The following is a 25472-nucleotide window of genomic DNA, read 5'->3' on the forward strand; positions in this document are numbered from 1 at the left end:
TGGTACGTGCAGGAGAGTAATTACTCATGAAAGCTCAAGCCCTTCCCATTGGGGAAGTGGCTGTACTAAGATGGGAGCTGGACGCAGCGGCGGCCGGCACGGATGGATGGAGAGGAGCGTGTGTGGTGGCGTGGGACTTCTGGTACTCGAAGGAGAGCGGTGCTGGAGGGAGGCCTCCGCAGCAGCGGAGTTTCTCTCATGTGCACCTACAAGTGGCAAGGCTTACAAGAAACCCTCCAGTACAGGGGGTGGTTTCCTGCGCTGCCACTGTCGTCTGCAGGGCCCTTCGTGCGGGGTTTGTTTGCTCCAGGGGCTTGGGAGGCACAGGGAGGGCGTTTGTACTTCCCCCCCCCCAGCAGCGTGCTTTGCCACCTGGCTTGCTGTGCTTGTGAAGGCATAGCTGGGCTGACTTTCTGATTCATCAAGCCTCTTTGCATTGCAGCTGCTTAACTGTTGTCTGGGCTGGTACATGCCGTCCTGCCCTTGCGCTCAGGGAGGAAATGTACCCAAGGGGAATCCCCTCTTTCGCAGACCGAGGTCATTTCCCAGTCCCCAGGACCATCAGCTGCAAGATGAATGAAGGGCACACAGCCGTGTCGTTACCCAGAGAGAGCGCGTGCCTCTCTGCAGGCTTGCTGTCATCTGTGTCGCTGCAGTAAATATGATGAGACCAATTTATCTGCCAGAAAAATAAATATTTGTCCGGACAGTATTGTCTGTCTAGCTGCAAAGCACGTCTTGAGCAGCCTATGTGGAAACTCTGGTTTCCAGCTGAAAAGTAAGTAGTGCTTTTAAGGTCAAGTGGAGTTCATCTTGGACACCATCCAGTACAATCTTGTCTTTGAGAAGTCAAGGTTGCTCATGATTTCAATCCTAAAATTTCTGCTCTGGTGGAACACTGAATATCTCCGCTCCAATAAATAAAATATACAAAATTACCTATTAAGGTAAAGCATATTGTCCTCCAGATATTTATATCTGCTGTCCTGCTGTTTTCATTTTAGTGAGGATTTCTAATTTTGCTCGTAGTTGGATTTGTGTCCAAATGTGCATTAGTTTCCCAGATACAGAAAACCAAGAGGGTCTAAGGAGGGGAGGGGTGTTGATACCTCATGGCGCCAAATTTCCTACACTCTCTGTTTCCTGATACACATATGTTCAGAGATAAATGATAGAGCAATTTGTTGAGCAAGAGCTACACATACGTTACAGGGTTCAGTTGTCAGGAAAAAAAATGCACTGTTTTATCTGAGCCACTGGCATGTAATGCAGAAAATTTGGCTTAGAGGTCAAAACAACAGATTTAGAATGATTACTTTGGCATAAATGTCTCATTTATCTTCTTGTTTGTTACAGGGCAGAGGCACAAACAAGGCAGCTTTTTGCAGAGAGGGAGAGGAAAAAACTTCGGGCTCTTTCTGCAGGATTAGTAATACATTATATTTGCTTTACAGGAGGACCATGAAAGTAGGTTAAAAAAAAAAAAAGTCCTCGAAGCTCATACGGCTATTTCCTGCAAGCTCAAGGTGTCTGTTTCTGTCTTGTTTTTTTTTTTTTCAGTTTGTTGGACAAACAGTTGTAGTTATCAAATGGTTTGTTACACATTAACCATTTAAGTTAAATCACCTGTTTATACCTCCTCAGAACACAAAAAATGCAGGTGTTTCCAGTTGTCAATATTTATTATTTAGGTAGTAAGGAGACCTTATAAATTATATAGATTTCACTACACAGTATCGCTCTAACCTATTGTGGTGTTTTAGTGTTTTCTCTAGGATTCAGCCAGGCTTATATCCAACTGCTGCAGATTGCCTGGAAAACAGACCTTTTTAGCTCTGCTGGCAGTGTAATTTAGAGCATGAGGGTCTTGTGCTTGAGCCGCTTGGTCCTCGGAGGAAATCTGAAAGCTAAAAAAGTGCAAGGGAAGTGTCAGAGATGACTGTGAAGGAAATCTGTAGGCGAGGAAGGAAGTCAGAAAGAAAGAACTGATTGCAAGGTGGTTTGAAGGAGGGCTTGATGTTGAACTGCAGCAGAAGGTCCAAAATGAGGACCAGATTTTGACCCCTTATTACAAAGAGGTGGAAACCTTGCATGTTTGCCAGATTACAGAATTCAACCTTTGACATCTCAACGTTACTACCTTACTTTCTTTTTCTTTTTTTATTGTAAGCTCAGATTAATGTTGATGTCTGTGTAAGGCTAACAGGCTGCTGTTCCAGTGGCAGAGTTTGAAATAATACGAGTTGGCTGTCTCTTGCCACCATCTGGGGATATATATAGGGTATTTTTTAATATTTCACAATGTAGTTGTGTTTAGAGGTATCAAGGGTCATTTACTAAACAAGGTGGCTAAGGTATCGAAGCAGTATATCTGCGAGCATAGCCCTCTGCTTGGGCTAATTAGTCTCGCTGCAGTGATTATAAAGCATGGCTACTTAGAGCGATGCGGCTCTTCGTGTCTTTGGGATAATTATGTTGAATAAGCATGCCCCATATTGGTATATAACCCCTGGAACAACAAGGCCATGTTTTTTATTGGTATCACTAAATAACTCAACAAGCAGAAAGTCACCTTTTTCTGCGAGTGTGACTTAATCCCAGGTTGCAGGACAGACAGCCTCGCCAAGTGAATTTCCCCGTGGCGCATGTATGTGTCTGGTTATCTTCAGATGCAGAAACTACCAGCTCTTCTAGTGGAGGCAGAGTGTACTGCTTGTAATTGGATATAAAACCACTATAGTGATTGACATGTGTGAGAAATGCACAGATCTTCAAAGTGGAGAGTGCAAAGTACTGCTGGTAATCCTTCCTCAGCATCCCTTTAATAAAATTATCATGCAAGAGTCCATGTAGTAAACAATATATTTTTTTAGCAAAAGTAATCTCAGAAAAGGTTCAGTCGTGCCTCCCGACATTTTGGGAGACAGGGAAGGCATCAGTGCGTGTTTCAGCTCCAGTCTAAATTGCTGCTTTGTTCTTGCTGACTTTTTGTCTTCAGTCTCTCAGCTCGCTGGTGACAAATCCCTGCTGTTTGGCACAAGAAGTGCTTGCCATAGATGAGAAACGCCGGGGCAGCTTTCATGGTAGGATGACAGTACTTGTTCCTCTCCTGGCCAGATTTCAGGGCAGTAGTGCTTTGGGGTCTGAGCTGAAAAGGAGCTTTGGCATGGTCCAGGTGTCCTCAGTAGATATCCCTGCTGGAAAGGTACAAGTGTTCAGCTCACCCACAGGAGATGCAGTCAGGGTTTTATCAATATGCTAGTGGTTTGAGTCAATTGCATGTGTTTTAGTGCTGGCTGAAAGTCTGAAATCATCAGGACAATGTGAGAAAAAAGGTTGAAACCTTTAATGGAATGTATTTCCAGTCTTTCTGGTCTTTTTATTTTATAACGTCATCGTCAAAGTACTGTTTTTTGTTAAGAACAGGCATAGGATTAATTGTGCTGTAAAGATTTTGGGGGGTTTCTTATAATGTTTTAATGGTACCTATAAATAATTTTCTGAGTAGTGGCTCTGTAAGCACTGAGGCCTCTTCCATACCTAGAGAAATTTAAAAATTGCTCTCTTGTATAATTTCAATGCAGAGTTACATTCACCGAGGACACAGAGATTGCCTCTCCCTCCTTCCTCCTCTGAGCCCCCGTGTGTTTTGATGACAGTTGATGGGTGACGGAGTGGGAGGCCAGCTCTGATGGCTGCCTGCTTTTGGTGCGTTTTGGGGAACATGGCAGCCGTCCCTGGAGTGATGCAGAGAGCAGCTGGGCACTGGGTTGAAAACCAGTACCTCAGCTGGGACTCCCCGGGTCGTGGTGCTGCTTTGTCCCAGGGTGACTTTATCTTACCTCTGAATTTTGAAGCTTCAAGGGGTTTTCCCTAAAAAGAAAAACATTTGAGTATCTTCTTGCAACGGTTTGCCATCAGCAAGGGAGAGGTGTTGCTCAGTTGTGTGGCTTACTGTGGTTTTGCAGTATTTCCCTCTCAGGAGCCATTTCTGCCTTCACCTGTGGTTGCTTTGCCGTTAGAGGCGGCTGATCTTTTCTTACACGTGCCAGAGCATACTTTTGGCTTTCAGGCATCAGATCATTTTCTCAGAGTTTTGTTGGATTTTTTACCACCTCAAATGTGTGTGTGGTGAGAGCGCGGAGGGCGTTTTTTGCAATTTTACAAGACAGCTGGTACAGTTGAGAGAGAGACTGAACATCTTAATGGTAATGGAGCTACTGTGTCTTAGCGCAGTTTTTTCTAAGAGGCGTCTTATCCTTCTGCCCATGGTTTCACCAAGGCTTTGATCTGACTTGGGGTGTCTGCCGGTTGATCACAGTCTGTGTTTACCTGATTTGGAGGATGTGCCGGCATCTAAGTGACTCTTCCGTGCAGCCCCAGTTCAAAAGCGGATTGGAGATATTGACGCTTCTGTGCCAGACTCAGTGCTGCATCCAGCTTTAATGGCGGCCAACAGAAATAGCACAGGTGGCAGAAATTAAGTAGAGCTCTCTGATGCTCAACCTAGTCTGCTGCGCACGGTAGTACACCGTACTGCCTGTCAGCAAAGTCAGTATCCACGGAGGGCTCCATAAACGCGTGTGCTGGCCAGGCACCAGTGGGTCTCGTGTGCTGCTGAACTGTGGGCAGCAGGGACTTCTCTATGGTACGGGGGAGCTGAGGCCTCTGGGCTCTGCCTGCGCCCGTTGTGCTGCCTGCAGGGACCAGAGTAGGTTCTTTGATCTGACCCTCCTCATACTTCTACATAGGGGAAATGGAAAATGGGGGAAGGACTGCAGCTTGGGCCAGAGCCACCCAAGTCTGAGGAGGAGCTTGTTTCGATCCTTAGCAGCTAGACGGATGGTGTTTCCAGCCTGCTGTCCCACTAGTGTGTCAGGAGCTTACATCCAGTGAATCCGGAAAGTGAAATCCTTTTGTATTTAACCTGCCGTTAGTAATCACATGTCCAAATTTATCTTACAGCTGTGGCACTCTAAGAAGGACTGATTTTTGTAATGACAGAGGCCCAGCGTTGTCAGTGTGGAAGGGACCCAGGAGCAGCTGCCAGTCTGCAGTGATTCTCGCCCATCTGCTGTGCAGATACAGCAGGGAGCTCCATGGTGCTTAGATAAGTGATAAGTGAGGTCCACACTGCCTCCCCAGCAATGCGGGGTCCTGGTCATGCATCTCCATAGGGCCCTGGGATCTGGACATGGCCCTGTACCATTACATACATCGAGAGCAATCTCTTGTCTTTGAACATGGGTTTGTGACCCCATTGTCCTTTTAATAAATAAAGGAAAAGCAACTTAAAAAGAGAAAGTTGAGTCCAGCTCCCCAGCAAGCAAATGATGCATCTTCCAACGTACTCCTTGGGCCGTTGCAAGTCACTGGTAAACCCCTCTCTGTATGAACTTCAAAAGGAGAGAGCTGTCATTTGAGAAAACGGTGGACAAAAGCACCCACATCCTGGGAGTGCAGCCTGGTGGTATGCCTATTATCAGCTGCTAAGCAAAGTGTGTTTATTTTAGCACAAAGGCACTAGTGACTAAGCTTGAATTATTCTGAAATCAGTGCTTAAATGACCTCGAGGTCATCCTGAAGGTCCCACAGCTAAACAGATTAGACAGATGTGTTAGGGATGAGCAGTACATAAAAGCATGAGGCTCAAACCTTCTGTCAGGAAGAGGACCAAGAAATCTTGTAACAATGAATGAAGATGGTAGGGTTGAAATGCCAAAGAATTTTAATTGTCTGAATTTTTTCAGGTGAGAGATTAGCTAAATTCAGGGTGAAGTGAAAGTGAAATACAGTCAGGAGCCAGCAGCTTAAGACATGTAGTAGAGCAATTGATCCTGAAAGCAGCAAGCCACACATTATATTCCTGGGTTTATCAAAGAATATCGTCTCTGTAGTCATCATGATGCATATTTAAAGTGATGCATGTTTAAAGTAGGCAGTGATCAATATGTGATTCCTTATATGCCATTTAAGTTCTCAGTCCTTCCTTTCAGTGAAATTATGACAGCATCTCCATATTCAAGTGAAACCTGTGCCAGCCTCTGCAGGCACACAGTCAGAAGTATCGCTTTTGAGAGGGACTTGTTTAATGTAAGGCGCTGTCCTGTGGCAGGGAGCTCAGCGCAGGGACGGAAGCTGCTGCTGCCCTGCTCTGTGCTGTGGGGCAGTCCCAGCACGGTTTGTTTTACTGGTGTGGCTGCAGCCAGAACGTGCATTTCCCAGCTCCACCGGGACGGTCCCCAGTGCAGCCTGGGGAAGTGAGCTTTTCCTGCATCTTGCTTTCCCATGTGTACGATGAGGAGATGCTTCCTCATCTCAAAGGGGTGGTGGGAGGAGAAGTCCATCCTGATGTGGGCAGGGAGAGGCTGAGAGCAGCAGAGGAAGAAATTGGCTCTGTTTGCAGGCACCACTCCCGTGGTCGCTGCAGGGGTACCTAGTTACTCGCTTATTTGGCAAATTTCCATTTACACTTCTGCCAGGGGCTTAAAGAGAGTTGTGGAGAGGAGCTAAAAATAGTCAAAATGACCACTTCTTCCCTAAAGAAATTAAATCATCCCCCTCTTTCCCTCAAAGTGCTCTTGGTGTCAGCACCTCTTCTTCATGGGCCCATGTAATGCCAACAACCAAATTATAAATCCTTTATAAAGGGGTTTATCCCTCTGCTGAATGAGCTTGCAGGAGAAGCCCAGACACAGCGCACTGGCTGTGGCACCTTCTCTGAAGGTCTGTGGCCATCAATCTTGACCTGCTAATGTCACAGGGTTAAAAATATACCGGGTGCAGAATGGCCGGTAAATGCTGGTTTTGTCACCATGGAAGAATGACGTGGTGGCAGCAATCCAAACATCATCCCCTCTGCTGTGACGGCTGCTGCTCGCGCACCGGCCATTGTCCAAAGAAGTGTCTCATTGCGTGGCTCCACGTGTATGTTTGTCCTCACCGCTGCCAGCTTGTCTTTAAGGAGAGACATTGCACACAGGTGGAAAGTCACTTGGGCACCTCCCCATCGCACTAAACTGGAGTCCGCGCTACCACGTAATTTGAAATCAAAGTTAAATGTTTTTTGTTTTTTGTTTTTAGGAGTGCCAAATCCCAATGCTGTATTTAAATCAGTGGGAGATTTTCAGGGGTACTTCTTGCTGCATTAGGCTTGTTATTAACTCGCTTAGGACCACTGTTGACAAGGGTGCTACAAATCCCAGGTATCCCCATGCCTCTCCGTCCCCTCCTCAGAAACTGGGACTCTGCGACTGCTGGTGAGCGTGCCAGGCTTACCTGTGGATGGTCAGGCACAGAGGAGGGGTTATCATACAAATACGCACCCTGGGTTATGGGCCACAAAGCTAACGCGTCCAAGGTTAGATACTTTTTATTTTGGGCTCCGGATCCTGTTTTGGTGTCAGCAACCCTGGCAAAGCATCAGGGTGGGTGAGAGAAATCAGAGTGGGATGTTTTCAGGTTTGTCAGGTTTTCTTCCGTGTCCCGTCCGACGTCTGCGTTGGTGCAAAGATGGGCTGGCCTCCGGGTAATACAGTTGTCCCCAGCAGGAATTAGAGGAGAACAGGGGACGATGAGCATGCTGGGGTGGCATGCTTCTGGCTCCTATGCCACCCGGGAAACATGTGGCTGAGCAATGCCTGCAGCTTAACCACGAAGCTGCTACACGTGCAAACCGGGATTTGTTCCTTGAGAAACACGCTGCCATGCCCTCCACCTGCCTTGCTGGCTGAAACCTGGGCAGGGCACTAAGGGCTACCGGTGAAATGCTGGTCTGGCTGAATTCACTGGCAAAACTTTAGAGCTTCACTGGAGCATCTCCGTTTCCCCGAGAAGCAGTGTGAGTTGTTTCCCAGCCTGAGAGTGCCCTCTGGCGTATGCAGGAGACAGTAAAGCTCTTAATTTATTGAAGTGGTTTTTCTTGGCTTCCTTCTTTTCTTAATACTTTGCAAGCAGCGTGGTTAATCGTTGAAGGCTGCCAGGTAGGTGCATGCCATAAAGCACCGAGAAGTGAGCTCCAGACCAGTCCTGTGTGTTGTCTGCGTTTATACACCTAGCAGCTGATGATCATTTTTTAATTATACACGCATATCAAGCAGGAGGCTTTTGGGCCCTGTTGTCTTGGTTCCGATTTCCTTCCAGCAATGCCTGGCAGGTCCCCAAAACCAGCCTGCGGCAGGACCTGCTCTGGCTGTGCCTGGGCAGTGCTGCTCCCCCTGCCCCGGGTGCTGCCTCCGGGCATGTGCTTGGGGCTCCTTGATGGAGCAGACCAAGAAGAGCCACTCCAGTGCTAGGCTGCATTTCAAACCCTTGGCTGAATAGGGAAACTGGGCTGCAAAGAGGTAGGAGCAGCTTTTTATAAACAAACAAAACCCAGCCCTTTCTCCGGGGGGAAGGCAGGGCATTTAGAAGATGTGACGGCAGCGTGAGCATGTGTTGCCATAGTTATGTGGAACTGAAAACAGACGGCGAATGTGAGGCATAAACACAACAGCTGCAGTAAATATAAATCTTCCCCATGTGTAGAGTCCTTTCTTGGAAAAACTTTGTCATCTTATCTCTGTTAGGACATTCTGGTTTGAAAAAAAAAATTTTTTTTTTAAATGCTTTCAAATTTTTGTTGGCAGCTGCATTAATGAATATGCTGGTAGGGAGCAGAGAGAAGCGTGTTCGGCGCTCCTGTGTTGCACTCTGCTGGAGGCAGACCGGGTGGTCAGGTATTGCAGTGGCTTATCTGGCAGCTGCTGGTTGATGGCACCTTCTAGTGGAACAGCATGGGAGGTGACATTTTGAGGAATGATGTCAAGTATGGATCACCCTCTGCATGCCCGTTCTTCTCCTTGCTCCTCTCCTGGGGTGTTTTCCAGCACGAGTCAGAGTACCCTTGGTCTTGCCAGGTTATTTTGTGTTGTAATCTGCCAGGAGGTGGTCCAGGCTTCCAAAGCTACCTCCTCCTGCCTGGAGGTGGGACTGTTGTCCGGATCCAGCGATTGGCATTCATCAGCAGCCGCCAGTGGAAGAGGGGATGGGGTTAGTCGTGGAGGCTGGGAAGACCTGTGCTGGGGTTGGGTGCTCTTCTCTGGCTGTGTGGCAGCTGTGCTTGGATGTCCTCGTTGTTGTTCGCTTCTCAGCAGCCAGTTTTTGCTCACATTTTCTCCCTGCTCTCTGCTGACCTTTCTCTTCTTTCTGTGGTTTTTCCTCAGGTCGAAAGCTGAGAGGAAAAGCCTTTTATTTTGTCAATGGCAAGGTGTTCTGTGAAGAAGATTTCCTGGTAAGCACGTGGCTGACCCTTGTGCTGGCATGTCTCAGCCTCTCCGGCAGACGCGCAGCCTTTCTGCCCGGAAACTTTGCCTACGTTTCACACGGCTCTAGTCCGGCATCCTGCCTGGCCTTTCTGCTCCCCCTTTACCCAGGGCCAGCCCCAGCCATGGTGGCCACCCACATGTGGTGCTGGAAGTAGCCGAGTGAAAGGCCATGGTTTTGCAGTGCAGAGCCTGAAGTGGAAGCCATAGCCTCTTGCGATGGCTCCTTCGAAGTGTATCTTTGTGGCCATGCTGTGGAGACAGGAGCGAGATGAATGGCTGCAGAAGAATCACTGAGTGTATTTCCCTTTCCAACAAACTTGTTTTGCTTGGGCGTCTTAATGGATATCTTTCCATTGCCCTCAGTGGATTTTGTGTGAACGTACCTGAGCATGAAGCAACCCCATGGTCCTCGCCTTGGCTGGTGGAGGTAAAAAGCCGTATACCCCCCTGCCCTCAAGCCCTCATAGATTAAGCCTTCATTGAGACTTGAAAAAGTCATATTTGTCTATTTATTGGGGAAGTCTAGTGATTTCTGTCAGAGAGAAGTGAGTTAATCTTCTTTGCTCTCATCAGTATATTCTACGCAGGGTGAAAATGGAAAGATTGGTTAAATGCATCTAAAATATTTCATTTTTCCAGTTTGCATTTCCACCATTCAGACAGGACTGAAACCTTAGACAGATGATGTCTTGTGCATGCTGTGGACATGACAGGCAGTTTCTTACTGTTAGATCTTAGCAATAGCAGCAAGAAAGGTGCTCTGGGCCAAACTTGAATGTTATATTACCAGAGAGCTGGGACAATACCACTGACCTCGGAGGAGCTCCAGTAGACCTATAACGGTGTAACCAAAGGAAGAATTTGGCTTTCTGAGCCTGTATATACAGATGATGTGATATGAATTTGTGATAAACACAAGTAAGTTCCTGGCGTGTAGGTCCACATGGTCAAATAAGAATGTAAGTCTTATTAGTAAATGCCTTATTTGCATGTGCATTTATGGTATTTACTTATATACTTAATTAAACTTAAATTTAGGACTTGAAAGTTACAGGAACTCATGTGCCTTCTGAACAGTGGAAGTTTGATGTCTTTATAGAATATCCTCTGGGGACCCATCCACGGCTTCATACACTGAAAAAAGCACTGGAAATTTCAGCTTGTGTAAGGAGTACAGAAAATGGCCAAGCAAATAACGCCCCATAATATGCTGTTGTTTATGCTCAACTAGCCTTGTGAAATTTTAAGCCAATTCTTTTTTATCCTTGCAGTATTCTGGTTTCCAGCAGTCAGCTGACAGGTGTTTCATTTGTGGTCATTTGATAATGGACATGGTAAGTGATAATTGCTTTAGGAGAAGAAATCCCACAGCTTTTTAGAAGAATGCATCAAAAGCGAAATAAATTCATTTCTAGTACTGTCTGTTATCATCTGGTAGTCTGCCTAGTGTGAGATTGGTGGCAGAAAGAAAATCCACTAAGCCTTTTGTTGATTTTTGCAAGGAAGTAAAACTGGCACCCTGCTGTATGTGATGCAGAGACTTTGCTCTGCCTGTTTTCAGTGCAAATTGAAAATCAGAGCCTTCAGCTCTTTCATCCCCTTTCAGGCTTCCCTGGACAGTGTATTCGTAATCCTGTGAATGCTTCCTGCTCAGAAGCGCCATGGCTCTGCCGTGCTCCCTTGCTGTGGGGCATCAGTGCGGCTCTGCTGAGCCTGTCTTTCCTGTAGCCAAGCTGTGGCTTCCCACATACCTTCAGGATGAAGCTGCTGCTTGTTGTGGGTGCTGGAAGGTGTTGGGCTGATACTGATACCTTGGGGAATAGGTTTGACCCAGAGTATGTGATCCAGACCTCAGTCCAGATCTGTCTGAGTCCTTGAAAACTGTTCAGGAGATGTGTGGACATCCTGCTGAAGCAGGCAGTTCTCATTAGCCTACAACAGGCACCATCCGTTCAAGATTTGCACGGAGTCGGTCACAGCTCAGGGAGTCAACTGGCCTTTAACCAGCACCGGGCAGCATTCAGTTGTGGGTGATTCAGAGGGAGACAAATTCATGGTCATGTAGCTGGTGAGCTACGGCTGAGGCAAAGATGTTAGGAATTTCTGAGTGGTTAGTTCACAGCATGCCTCCCAAGATTTTCTAGTGCTTATCGTTAATTATCTTTGCTTGCCTGCTTACACTGGAAAGCATTAAAATTGGAAAAGCTATTTTACACTCAGAAGTGGTATTCCGGGTAGTAATTGCTGCCCCAAAGCCAGCAGGTGAATTGCCGCTGTTGAGTTCAATACAGTTTCCATAGTCTGTGTTAATTAGAAAGCCAGGCTAGCGAGTACAAAGCTCTTGGATATCTAAGGCATTATGAAAACCTAGCAATAGTATTTGTTTCAGCCTCTCATGGAGAATATAAAGATGTATTTCCTTTTGTTGGCCTGGTACGTCTTGCCTTGTGATCCTGCTAAGAATTCTCCAACTGTTGGCTTCAGAAATTATTTTATTTCCTTTAAATTCTGTCACTTCTATCCTTTGTAATGCTAAATACCCTGACTGAGACTCTTAATTGTTTTCTCACCCATGCTAATAATTCATTTCTCTGGAACCAGGTGATATATATTGATTCCAGCTGCCCTTTCCATCCCTGTTAACTCATTTTTCAGATGAGGTGCCTGAAAAAAGACACAGCCCCGCTGATGAATATGCAGCATTGTCTGATGTAAAGCTGTGTGTTTATTATTTTCACCTTTATTGGCTGTTCACATGGTTTTTTCCTGTCTCTTGGTTTGTTGCAGATCCTGCAGGCTCTAGGGAAATCATATCATCCAGGCTGCTTCCGATGCGTGGTCTGCAACGAGTGTCTGGATGGAGTGCCATTCACTGTAGACTCTGAAAACAAAATCTACTGTGTCAGAGATTACCACAAGTAAGGACAAAATAAACAACAGAGATGCTCCAGTCAACAAGCCTCTAATTTAGCTTTTCAGCTAATTAGGAAGCATGGATTAGTAAAATAGGGACAGGATTAGAAGGTAGAAGTTTGAGGATGGGGCTGGACCCTAGAAATTCCTGATGTCTCTCCTCTTGCCCTGCCATTGACTTCCTGTGTAACTCTGAGGAAGTCACTTAACCCCTTGGCTTCAGCTGCCCCTTCTGCAAAGCAGAGATAGTGAGAAATAGTGCTCATGAAGTGTTCAGTGATGTAAGAAGTCAGTCCACTCTAAAGTAAGACTGTGAATGCCTGTTGAAATCAAGGTGAGTTGCTTTTTGAGTAGTTGCAGGGCTGAGTTTGACTTTTAAAGAATGCTTTTAGAAATCAAAGTGAAACTTTTATCCAGCTCTAAATTAAACAACTGATAAATCCACTTAAAAACCCACTTGTAATTTAGTAAAATAAAATGGCTGTGCTCTTAGCTGGTAGTTATGATATTAGAGTGCATACATTTTGAGTGTCTGTTTGGCTTGCTTTGCTCCTTGCTCCATTTTTTGAGCAGGCAGAGTATTAAGTGTTGCTCAGGCAGCCCCGGGAACTGTTCTGTGTTGTGCCAAGATTAGAGTTGCCTCCATGTGCCACTGTTGTTCTGAAATGATGCACGTTTCCTTGCTATTTCATTTAATTATTTACTTATCACGTTATGTTGTGTTATAAGGCCTTAGGGAACCTTACGGTCCCATGGTGTTTTCCCTGAGGTTTCCTGCCCCGGTGCAAGGCTGCCACTTCTTTTAATGTGTTTTTCTGGGGAGGGTCCTGCTCAGTTTCTTCTCATTCTCTCTTCCAAATCTCTCGGTAGCAGCCAAGAATTCTACGGTAGGTTTGGTTTTTTTCTGGCACTAAATGTAAAATGTAAAATCTCTTTTTTCCTGACTGAGCAATGTGTGCCAAGCATTACTTACAATCAATCCTAAAATGAATTTATGATCTCGAGATGTAAAGCTTTCCTTTGGATAAGTTAGTTATAGCTGCAGCTTTTCGTCTTATCACTGAGAACATACAGGCCTCTCTTTTTATGTTGGTCTATAACTTGCCTTCACTTTCTCATTGCTCTTCCAGAGTTTTAGCTCCAAAGTGTGCAGCGTGTGGACTTCCCATTCTGCCCTCTGAGGTGAGAGCCTTTTATTTCGTATCCCCTCTGGGGAGGGAACATCATGTCTCAGGCCTTGCTCTCTTTCACGCTTGACCGTATGTCAAGACGAATGTCCTTGGGGATGGGGAGAGATGATCGCTTCCTCCAGCGTGCAACCTTTTGACCCAGGCTCATACACTGCCTTTGAGATGTGACCCTTCTTTTTCGTGATAATGAAGCTTATTTCTGCTGAGCCAGGCTGCTTTTTTCATCTCCTGCAGGATTATACTGCTGTTAGGTTTATGTTCGAGGTACCTTTCCTTCATGTCAATAAATGCTGGTGGTGCTCATGAGTGAGCTCTGTGTGACCCCTCTGGGATGAACTCATTTTAATACTTGAAGGAGATGAATTTTGGTCAAAACCAATTTAAAATGCTGAGAAATGTGATATATTGAAATTACCAAATCATTAACAGCCTGATTTGGGATAGATGTGACTGTTAAACAGGGAGAATTTAACATTTCTGATGTTACATTGTAGAGGATATCTGCAGTCGATGATGAAGCTTTACTGTAAAAATAACTGCAGGTGGCAGGATTTATTTGTGGTGGCCAGCAAGCAGCTCAAATGCATTTGTTAAACATTCACGTTGTTGCAGGAAGCAATCTACAGAGTGCATGTGTCTGATCCTGCTGTAATCCTTTGTAATTTCTCTTTGCTTGAATGCTTACAGGGGTCTGATGAGACCATTCGGGTTGTGTCCATGGACAAGGATTACCATGTGGAATGTTATCACTGTGAGGTAGGTCAGCAGCTTTCTCAGGGAGTGGGCACTTAATAGTGATAACTACTATTATTTTTAAGATGGAAATAAATCTCCTCCCTTCCAATGGCAGTAGATGGGCAATTCAAACCTTGCATTGTGCAACCCTTTCTATCAGTGGCTGAGAAATTTCCAGTTTGAGGACAAAACGTTTTGCAGCAATGTGTCTCAGCTGCGATTTCATTTGCTATCCATAAAATTATGGGCAAAGAGTTAATTATAACTTTTAAACTTGGCAGTTTATTTGTTAATGAAGAAAACGTGGTGACTTGGTAAGGTTCTATCGCTGCCTTTCAGAAGCCTTGAGCTCCAGATCACATTAGTGTACCTGATTTCCAAGTCAGATGGTTCAAAAATGCTAAGGTGATGACTGATCCTGTCTGGTGTAAGTTACCTTCACTCTCATGGGAAATGAATGTGTCATTGGGGCTGGAGAAGGGATATGGCTGCACAAAAAAATCCCAAGAGATGCCAGCTCTTAAACACCGTTTGGTCTCTGTGCAGGGCTTCCCAGAGAGCCTTCATACTCCTGCTCTGTGAATAAAATAAATAGATGTCTTCTCTCATTGTGCTCGTATGCAGTGGAAAGAGGCCCTGACTCAGCAGGCCGGTTTCACATCAGTACAACTGCAATTAATGTAACGTGAAGAGGTGAATCCTACCTGAGAGTGTAAGGAGACACGAGCACGTTTAAAATACATAGGGTTGCACCTCGCCACGAGATAAAGCTTATTCAGTAGAATCATAGAATCATAGAATCATTGAGGTTGGAAAAGACCTCTAAGATCATCGAGTCCAACCATCGACCCAACACCACCATGCCCACTAAACCATGTCCCTAAGTGCCTCATCTACACGTCTTTTAAATACCTCCAGGGATGGGGACTCCACCACTTCCCTGGGCAGCCTGTTCCAATGTTTCACCACTCTTTCAGTAAAGACATTTTTCCTCACATCCAGTCTAAACCTCCCCTGGCGCAACTTGAGGCCAATTCCTCTTGTCCTATCGCTAGTTACTTGGGAGAAGAGACCGACCCCCACCTCGCTACAACCTCCTTTCAGGTAGTTGTAGAGAGCGATGAGGTCTCCCCTGAGCCTCCTTTTCTCCAGGCTAAACAAGGCCAGTTTCCTCAGCCGCTCCTCATAAGACTTGTTCTCCAGACCCCTCACCAGCCTCGTTGCCCTTCTCTGGACACGCTCCAGCACCTATGCACCTATGCAGTAAAACTGCATAAGACAAATTTGTACAAGGCTGCCCCTCAAAATGCCTGTGTGAGATGCTTTCCTTCTCGTGGCAAATGTTGGGCTTACTAGGAAGGAGCTGTTGTCTGGGTGTCTTCTATCCTTGTCACAAAATCATGCTCCTGGAAGCCAGACCCCGCTTGACGCTGGAAGATGAACACATGCTCTAATAATTTGCATGGCCTCTCTTTGCAGGACTGTGGGATGGAACTGAATGATGAAGACGGGCATCGCTGTTACCCGCTAGATGAACATTTGCTTTGTCACTCCTGTCATCTGAAACACATAGAGAACGGCACTACCCCAGCAGCTGTGTACCAGCACCACTACTAGCCAGTGTGGCTGACATGGGAAAGCCCAGACAGAAGACTTGTTACGTGATCTCCCTCTCCCCACCCTCAGCTGATTTCCTGTGCATGTTTTTCGCCAGTCGGCAATGTTCCTGTAAAAGGATATGAGAGATTTTTGCTGGTTTCCCAGAGTCTGTATGCTTGTGAGTTCCAGCTGTATCAAACCATGTCTACTTGACCAAGAACGTGGCATGTTATCTAAACTGATCGGTTTACTTTTACGTGCCTTTTTCTGCTCTCTGGAGATTCCTCTTCGCTCATTTCAGAAGATTCTTCAGTGAAAGCACAACTTGCTGTCGTGCCTATGAACTCAGATCGTGCCATGCCCAATTAAAAAGCCAGAGGCTGGCTTGCCTGCCTGCCTGCCGGAGACATCCCATCAGTCCACTAAGTGTTTCCTGACAAGCACATTTCATCAGATTCCCTGAAGGACATCAATCTATTAATACCAGTTTTTAGACACTCTCTCTCTTTTTATTAATTCTTTAGGAAAAGTAAAGAAAGGGGTCCGTGCAAAATGGCGTGCTCAGACCTTCCAGTTAATTCCCCGAACTCGGGTATCACGTCTGGCTGTAAAAGCACCAACTCTCCAAGCACAAACCAGACGTGCTGGCTGGCAGGTGGAGGCCAACATCCCATTTCAAAGCGAACAAAAAACTGGAACAAGCTAGGCTAAGCTACCCCGGTGACTTGGGGCCCAGGCTTGCATGTCAGCATGATACGCAGGGGCCAGTCTGCTGTGTCAGAGACTGAATAGCGGATTGTATTTGGAAAGGAAAGGTCGGCATGCTGAAAGTGTGGACACTGGGGAAATCCAGCCGTGTTCTTGCTTGCAGAGCGTGCTTTGGAAAAAAGTTCTCCGTACACAGACACTTGCCTGAGTTTTTCAGCTTGTCCCCACAGCTCAGCCCCCAGCCTGGCCACTCCTTGCTGTGGTGTTCACCCAGCACAAAGCCATTTCATAACGGTGCTTATTTAGAGCTCTGGGAACAAACTCGAGATGGTTATGAAGGCTTGTAATGGAGGCTTTGTTACACAGGGATTTAGAGCCCAGCTCCACAACCTGTGCTCAAATGAGTATGTTGGTATAAACAGATTTGCTCCCATGAATAACAACAGCTTATCTGAGCAAGGGGTTAGTGAGTTTGGCCCTTGCTTTCTGTTCTGCTGAGAAAGCAGAAAAGCAGATCACTTCTCTTTTTGAACCCCCCTGCTTTATAGTCAGAGAAATCTGCTCCCCCGGTATGTGTTACATGTAAGATAGATATGCCTGCAGTGCATGTTCTGTAGGTACCAAAGCTGTGCAGCCCCTTGTGTACAGGTACAAAGTTTTTGTTTAAGAAAAAGCTTTTAATTTAAAGTCTCGGATGCAGTCAGGGATCTTAGCTACCCTTTCCGACATATTGTGTGGAAAACTAGTTAAATCCTAGTTAAATCCTAATGTATCCATGCTAAAGATGTAAATTCAGTTGATTGATAGAGGACAGGATGACATTCTTGAAGGTCTTTTTAGTGAGGAAACTACAATAAATTAGCTGAGCAGTGGCACTGGGACTCCTGACATGAGCCTGTGCCAAGAACCCACTATGGTTCAACCAAACCTCTTTTCCCATAGCATGAATGTAGCTAGATAGGTGCTAGAACTTCACACCATGTAGTCAGACTGCCTCGTGTACCCATCTGGAGCAGCACAGGTGCCGGCTGCAGCAAGCTGCCTGTCTCTGCCTGTGCTAATAAATACCACGGGCCTCCGTTTTGAGTGGTGCAAGTTGCTGCGCTAAGTATTAAACAGAGGCACAAGCATCTGCTATGAAACGGATGAAGACCAGCGGCCTGTTAGCATCCCCCTACACGTCTGTATCAGCTTGCCTCGGCTGAAGTGTGAACATCTGAAACTGCCCAAGCCTCGGAAGCTTGGTGGTTTTGGCGTGGAGTTTCATTGGGTTGGCAGACCATCCAGCGTTCTGCCCCATCCAGCTGCAAGCGCCTCCACCTGTTGCTGCTGCTCTTCAGGGTGGGGACAGCGGCTGGAGTTCGGGGCCGCACTGGAAACCATCCAGAGCCCCAGCTTTCATGTAGCTTGGCTCTCCGGTGCTGTTTCTCCTGGGGACATGCAAGCCCTCAGTGAGTGGCCGAAAGCTCAAGGGGGGGGACTTTCCCACTGCAGTATACGTGGCTCTGGGGCATATATAATGTGGAGAGTTTTATCTGTGATTTTAGAGGAGGTAAAATTGACCCCAAATATGTGAGCTCCCTGGAGCCTTAAATTTGGCCTCCGAATGCTGGATAGCAAAGGGATGGGAACCGACATAAAATATAACTGGTGCTGTATCCAGGCAATATGGACTGGGGGCAACAAAACACCCAGGGCAGATCCTGCAGTGCTCTCACCCCGGCACAGTGTGTCAGCTTGTGTCCTGCAGCACAGCTGGGCACGGGGGGGGTGGGAGGTATCTCAAGATGCAACTATGATCTTAGGACTGTCTGAAGGGACTGAAGTGGGAAATAACGCCAGCTGAGTGTCCCTGGTAAATAATTCAGATAGTTCTGGGCAGGCAGTTCCCCTCTCTGGGCTTCTTTTGGCAGCGAAGACAGTGAGATATCAAAGTGGCTTCTGGAAATGAGCTGGAAACACCAGCCCTGATCTGTTGTTCTGTCTCTGAGAGGCCAGCTACTACATGGCTCATGCTTTTGCTAGCTCTTGATTTTTAGAGCAGCCCCTCACGCACATTTTCTGGCCTTGTTTTGGGAAGATTTGAAAACACTAGTGGGGCTGATATTTTCTTTTTAAGCTGCAGTTTAAACTACTGTCTCACTCTTGCAGCCTTACCAACAACCCCAAAATAAGCAGGCAAGAAGGGGAGGGGGAGAAGGACAATTTTCCTTCATGAAAAGCCTCGAGCAGCCCGTTTGTGGAGCCTCCTTTGCATCAACAGAAGGTTGATGCTCCCACAAGGTGTCTTGTTACTCCTATCAGCCATCCCATATCCCTCAGCGCTGGGGAAATGAAGGCTGCCCTACTTTCAGTTTTGAGGTCCAGTATAAATTATTAAGTGTGAATGCTCTCCTTTCCTGTATTTATGAAGAGCTAGAAACAACAATGTGAAGCTATTGAAAATGGACCGCGTGAGTTGGTGGTTTTGAAGCTAAAGTGTCTGCTGCATTGCCCTGCTCCCCGATGTGTGCTAACTTGCACCGCTTTTATCTTTGGGAGTTTGAATTCATTTAAGCTCCTTATTATTCCTGCCTTTTCTCCTAGGCTGTGGGTGTCTGAGTCCGTGTTGATTGTCCCCAGCTTGTCCCCCGCTCTGCAGCTGCCTGATGGTGGGTCTGGTAGGGAGGCAGGGACATCGTGCACAGAGGAGGCTTCTCCTCCTCCTGACCCCCTGCCAGGCATCTGTGGAGCTGCAAGCCCTCACTGCCTGCCTTCAGGCAGCTCCCCCAAAGGCAAAAACGGGCAGGCCGGTAACTGGAGCTGGAGGTGCAAGGCTTTTGCATGCTCTGCAGAAGAATTTATGAAAACGGGTTAAATTCTGCCTGTCACCTGGCTGATACGCATTGGGTTTTGCTGTTCACATGAACCTTGTTGTCTTTTTATTTATTAAGATGCAGAAACGTGCCATGAAAAGTTAGTCTTAATTTCTCCCCCAGCATGCTCTTCTAACTGGTTTTAGGGTAAGGGACCCTTGGAAGTCCCATTGTGCTGGTAATGAGTAACTCAAACGCAAATAGTTGTTAAGTGAATTCCCTGAAACTTGCTTTCAGGAGCCAGAGCTTAATAGATATTTTCTTTCAGATCATGCTGTTAAATTTCAATTGTTTAGAATACAGAAACTCATTTAAATAGGGATTTTTGCATAAAAGGCAGGGGAAAAGCCCCAGCTATAGAAGCAGCAGACATTTTTGTGTCATTTAAAGTGTAAGAAACACCTGTGATCAAAGTGATTTAGGAAACTGCCCTGATGTTAAATGCAGGGAACAGCATTTTCAAACACCCTGGTGAGGAGTGTTTGATGAGGTCTGGGGCTCTTCAGTTTCTGAGTTTCATTTGGGGGCTTTTAGAATGTTTTCCCAATTTTTCAGGGTTTAAATGATTTTTTTGTAGATCTTTTTACTGCAAAGTGAATAGCTCCTTGGTCTGGAAACGGTGGTCTCATCAGCATCAGGTGTGCTATGGCAGATGTGAAAGGGGGAAACTGGGCTCTTAAGAGCTGATACAGGTCTGGCTGGCTGTTTGAAATGAAGGGGTATCTCTGGCTGCCGAGAGAAGAAAGTAAATATCTTCCTGTGCTTTCTCCTTGTGCTGATTTTTAGCACTGGGCAAATATTTGGCATCCCTGAATTTCAGTATTCGGATCTGTTCATAAGCACTGCTGTGACCTCCTCTCCCTCCTGTGAGTTCACAGCCCTGGGGAGGATCACAGGCGCACTCTTCCTCATGAATTTAGTCCTGATTTTGGACTCTGTATTTCCCTGGAAATTTTACCACTTTATTATTTAAGCAACAGCAAAACCGTGTCCTTGCTTAAAGGAAACTGGACACACGCTCCCCATCCTTACTTGAACGCTTTGACCTGATCCTCCAAATTACCTGAATATCAGCCTGCTGTTGGTCGATGCAGTGGCAGCTTTGTACTCTGTTGCTGTTGCTAAGAAAATCGCATGAAGGACTCTATCTGCATTGAACTTGAAGTGCACAGGCAGGCAATCCCACTGAAACCAGTAAGGCTGCGCACATGAAAATCAATGTGTGTGCGTAGGTCAGCGTTGGATCAAGGGCAGAGTGATTTTATTACAGACAAGACATACCTGGGGATGAATCTGCGGCAGTGTAAAAGTTGCCTTGAAAAGATCGCTGAAATGGACTGCCACCTTTTTTGTTCAATAAACAAAAATAATTACTGACGCAGTGGGGATGCACGGGGAAAGAAGGATGTGACTTAAAAAATACAGCAGCTGTAGGGAAAAGAGGGCAGGTGATTACAGAGAGCAGGGGAGAAGGTGGCACGGAGGGGATTTGCTTTTGTTTGTTGTATTCCTGGACATTTATTAGAGGGGGTTTTGAGGGGAAGCGCACCTGCGTATGCTGGTCTGGACCGTGCTTCTCCCATGTCGGCCTCGGCTGTGTGCTCTATGCGGCACGTGCTGCCTGCGAGAGACCTGCCTTTCACGCCCCTGTGCCCATGCCAAGTGTTCGTAGATGCATTTTGAGCAACCTTGAATGAATGTAAGGACAAGTTGACCCAGGTTTACTGCTGGAGAAACATCTCTGGAGTCAGTACCTGCGGGCAGGGAAGGGCTACGGCCAGATACATGTCCCTTTTCCCCCATCCTCTGACGCTGAGTGCCTGCGTCGCTGGGAGAAGCTGGGAGGGGATTTGCCTCTCTCATTGCACTGCATTTGTGCGTTCATTTTTCTTTTCCGTTTCTGTGTCCTGCCACTCGGTGGCTGCAGTGGCACTAGGTGTACTTACCGGAGCCAATCGGGCAGGTGTCTTCCTGCCGTCAGCCCAGACAGAGCCCTGAGCTGCTCACCCATCCTAAGGAGAAGCAAAATTAAGCTTCTCTGAGCAATAAAAATCCTCACCCTGCTTTCTTCCAGGGCAGCCAGAAGCTCGCGTGGCAATATGCATCAGTAGCCCGCTAAGACAAGATGAGAGACGGGAAGAAAATGTCCCCATGTGAAAATACGTGGTGTAGAGCCCCTGAAGGCAGATGACAGGGATGCCCCGCGGCCCCAGTGCAGGGATGACCGGGCTGCAGTTCCCAGCCCTGCTGGCACCGACCCTCGTCCCCACGCAGCAGGTCTGCGGTGCACGGCCAGACGGGGACCCGGGTGCACACATGCAGGCTGTGGCTTTCTGTATCTGGAAAGCAAATCCAGAGCCTGGCTAATGATACTGAACGGTACTAATTATTTTGTTTATGTTTCCTTCAAAGCTCAACTCCAGGAGAGAGTATTTTAGGATTTGTGCTGGTGTAACTAACCTTAGCCACCTGTGAACACAGCCCTCTTTTCTTCTGTGCTGTTAAATATTTATAAAGAACGAGGGCTGGCAGCGGGGGCAAAGCCGCTGGTCTGTTGTGATTTCAGTGATTAAAGACAATACTGTAAAGCAGTGCTCAGCGTCAAGTCTTTCCTAAAATTACAATGATTGTCATTGCTCAGAGTCCACGGGGAGGGAGTTATGCTGTGAAATGATGGTTTCCCAACTTCTGCCTTCCTTCTCTCCTCCTGCCTCAATAGCTGAAGCAGGGACTGGCAGGGGGAAACCTTCTTAGTGGGGTTCACTGGGGATTTCCAGCCCTTTGCAGGCAGCTGGGATTTGCTGCGGCCCTGTCTGAGGCTGTCCTGCTCCAGTGTCCTTCCGGGGAGACCCTGGTCCCCAGGTGAGGAGCTGGGGAGGGATGTGCTACGGGTGGGAGCAGGCTCTGGTCCCAGCACAGGGGTCTCCTTTGCAGCATTGGTGGGGAGGGTTTTGGGGAGAGTTCGCGTGGTTCTGAGAGGCAGGCAGCCATGTGGTGCCCCCGTAAGCTTCACTGCAATCAGTGACCATGACGCCTCATGTCTGAAGACGGGATGCTTAAGTGCTGCTGGCTGAGCAGCACCACAGCAGCATGGAGCTACCAGCTAAAATGAAGCTAATAAATAGGATTACCTGTAATTATAATTATACTTTAGGGTTCCCCCTCCTTGAGGCGAGAAGCTGCCCAAAACCAGGGGATGATACCCAGAGGGCTGGATCCAGTGGGGAATTGGCCAGGACGTGCCCCAGGCCTGCTCTATGCTGAACCCCCAGACCTGGGCACCCCCCCAGGTAGGCACCGGCCTCCCCTGCAGCAGCTGTCCCCCAGGTGGTGCCTGTGGTGGGGGGCTGCCAAGGGCCATTCAGAAGGCAACAGGCCCCTGCAACGCTGCCCCACCCCGGGGTGCTTTGGAGGCCCCTGCACCTGGTGGACCCCCACGTTGGGGGCATGAGGGTGGCCGTGGTGGGTCTGTGCAGGAATGGGGGGACGGCCTAGGCGCGGAGTGGGTGCAGGGAGCACGCTGGGGCTGGAGGACAGGAAGGAAAAAGAGAGAGAGGGGGCGAGGAGGGAAGAAAAAAAAGAGCAGCCGAGCCAGCCAGGAGTCGAACCTAGAATCTTCTGATCCGTAGTCAGACGCGTTATCCATTGCGCCACTGGCCCTGCTCGCTGTTACCTTACTGCCCACACACACTTCACCACAGATCCCGCGCGGGGGCGGGGCCGCCGGTCATACGGCAGCCAATCCAACGCAACCCCCCCGCCGACACCCCTCCCAGCGGCTCCCCTGGGGCGTGGCTTACCGCACCACCCGCGCGCTGGCCAATCCCCACCGGCTTCGTCTGAACGCCCCCGCCCCTCCCGCCCCCGGTCGCGCGTCACCGTTTCGCGGTGCCCTGGTAGCCCCCGGCGCGCCGGGGGCGGGGTTAGAGCGCGGTGGCTCAGCCAATCGCGGGGCCGGCGCGTCAGCCCAGGCCCTCCCCCTTCCTCCATAGGTGGTGCCCCGCCCTGTGGCCCTCGCTAACGTGCCCGAGTAGGTTTGTCCCGTGCGGGGTCCCGTCCCTCAAGGCCGGGGGACGCGTCAGTCTGGAAGGGAGGGAGCGGCCGGGTCGGAGAGGGCGAGAGCGACGCGGAGCCGGCGGCGGCCGGAGACAGCCGGAGAGGGACGAATGGCGGCGGCGGCGGCGGCAGGAACGGCGGCAGCGGCGGCCTACGCCAGCCTGAAGCTGTGAGTGACCCGCCGGGAGGGGGGAACGCGGCTCCGTCACCTGCCGCTACCGGCCCTGCCGGAGGGGAGGGGAGGGGCCGGCCGTTGGAGCAACGGTCGCCTGTCCCGTCCCCTCCCCCCGCCCGTCTCGCGCTCCCCTCACGGTCCCGCCGCGCTCCGGGGAGTCCCGCGGCCGGCGGCGGCTCGTTGTCGCTCTCGGCCGTCGCTGCGCGGGTGCCCCGTCCCGTCTCCGCCCCCCCCGCCCCGAGGCCGCCGCCGGGCTGTGCCGGGCTCGCCGCCTCTCCCTCGCTTCCTGGGTCAGCGTGAAGGGCTTGGCCCGAGGCAGCGGCTGCGTGCGGCAGCGCGGGGCGAGAGGGCGAAGGACTTCGGCCACGGGTACAGATCCGATCCCCTTTCGGCGTCCGTCTGATAGCGCAGCTGTGGGTAGGAACGCTGGCGGCGGCTCGCGTGTCTGTCTCGTTTCCCTCTTGCATGTGCGGGAGGGGTGATGCGTGCAGGTCTCTTCTGGTGCCCGCCGTACCGTGGTAGGCGACTCGCACTGCTGGGAGAGCGGCCGCTCTGCCGCGGGCATGTTGGAGTAACTGCTGGTCTGTAAAGAGGAGGTGGCGCACGGAGCGGCGGAACCTAGGCTGTCTTCTGCTTTTTAGGTGACTTTTGTAGAAACTCGAGTAGTGATGCTAAGGTAAAGCTCTGTATGCGCGATGTTACTTGCCAGCAGAAGGCTCGTTAAGTGTACGTACCCATCAGTCCTTTGTGGCACAGGTGTTTTGTGGTATGGTTTTGATGCCAGTTGATGACTTTGAACTTCTGGGACTCTCCTGTGTAGTGCCTACTGTGACTTTTCAAATAAATTCTTCTAACCTCCCGGTGTAATTTTTTTCATTAAAACAAAGGTTTTGGGGGAGAATGTAACCCTTTGAACTCGCATGTGCCAGATGCTTGCTTGCTGCCTTTATACAGCAAAAGAAGTTGCATAACCAAAGCAATACAAAGTTAAAACTGAAGAGGCGTTTCCATTATAAGCCCTCACACTGGCCGGTTGAAACTCCTAAAAAAATTACTCTGAGCATGAGACTCTTCATGGCTGTCTGAAACCAACAGTGAAATGTCCTTGTGTGTCCTAAAGGCGTTCCCAGGCTTTTGACCTCTAAATATTAGCTTGAAACTCCATAATTGAGTTACTGATGCCATTTTCAGGCAGCAGTATCTGAAAGTGATTTTTGAGTCTGATTTAACTGTACTTAATGCTCTGTTAAATTTAATTTGACAGTCATCTTTTGGATTCAGAGCAAACATACTTGGATCTTTCTTAGAGATCTGTACAAACAGTTTGTCATAATGCTGTTACGTGTTTAAAAATCACTGGGCTTCTTTCCTTATTTTGATTATGTAGCTATGTAAGGGTACACAGACACTGGAGATAATTGAGTATTACTGAAGAGTAGGTTCATCAGTGATGGCTGAAAGACTTGCTTATTTGGCAGACAGCTTTTTTTCCTCTTGTCACCTAAATGATGTTTGTCTTTCTTTAAGCTGAACTTGTCATCTTTTTGCCTGCAGAGGAGAAAAGGTGAGTTATATGAGTAGCAGTTATGTAGCTTGTAGTACACAGTCCTTTTTACTGAGAATTTTTTTAAGTAAAAGCACTTTTCTGGATACAGGCTAGTAAAGAATTCTCTCATTTAAAGTTTAATCTTAACTAAAAGTAAGTTTTGATCTTTTTAGAACAAGGCTGTGTCAAATGTAGTTTAACATGAATTTTTTCATAAACTTGAAAACAGAATTGTTTTCTGTTCTGAAAACTAGGCTTCTTTTCCTGTTATTACACCAAGTTGCCGTAATGCCTGCAGACTTTCTACCAAGCATTTTAAGATACAGGGCTGTAACTTGGGTGATGAGTCAAACTTACTAGATTGGCAAGGTCAGAGGAGAATGTTCTTCT

The 25472-nt window shown here is 47.9% G+C and overlaps 2 protein-coding genes and 1 non-coding gene across 3 annotated transcripts in view; 2 read left to right on the plus strand and 1 right to left on the minus strand.

The window, feature by feature from the left end:
• Positions 1 to 21896, plus strand: part of LIMD1 (LIM domain containing 1) — a 36006-nt gene extending 14110 nt beyond the window's left edge. Inside the window, exons 3-8 of the mRNA XM_076331033.1 lie at positions 9204 to 9271; positions 10577 to 10639; positions 12093 to 12223; positions 13349 to 13400; positions 14096 to 14164; positions 15623 to 21896. Coding sequence (XP_076187148.1) covers positions 9204 to 9271; positions 10577 to 10639; positions 12093 to 12223; positions 13349 to 13400; positions 14096 to 14164; positions 15623 to 15760 — 521 coding nt within the window. The 3' untranslated portion in view covers positions 15761 to 21896. The remainder of the gene's footprint in view (positions 1 to 9203; positions 9272 to 10576; positions 10640 to 12092; positions 12224 to 13348; positions 13401 to 14095; positions 14165 to 15622) is intronic.
• A 996-nt stretch (positions 21897 to 22892) lies between these two features.
• On the minus strand, positions 22893 to 22965 carry TRNAR-ACG (transfer RNA arginine (anticodon ACG)). The gene has a single exon. It is a non-coding gene; the product is annotated as a tRNA-Arg (tRNA).
• A 374-nt stretch (positions 22966 to 23339) lies between these two features.
• Positions 23340 to 25472, plus strand: part of SACM1L (SAC1 like phosphatidylinositide phosphatase) — a 33468-nt gene continuing 31335 nt past the window's right edge. Inside the window, exon 1 of the mRNA XM_076331034.1 lies at positions 23340 to 23530. Coding sequence (XP_076187149.1) covers positions 23472 to 23530 — 59 coding nt within the window. The 5' untranslated portion in view covers positions 23340 to 23471. The remainder of the gene's footprint in view (positions 23531 to 25472) is intronic.

This window comes from Aptenodytes patagonicus, chromosome 2, assembly GCF_965638725.1.
Source record: "Aptenodytes patagonicus chromosome 2, bAptPat1.pri.cur, whole genome shotgun sequence".
NCBI classification, from domain to species: Eukaryota; Metazoa; Chordata; class Aves; order Sphenisciformes; family Spheniscidae; genus Aptenodytes; species Aptenodytes patagonicus.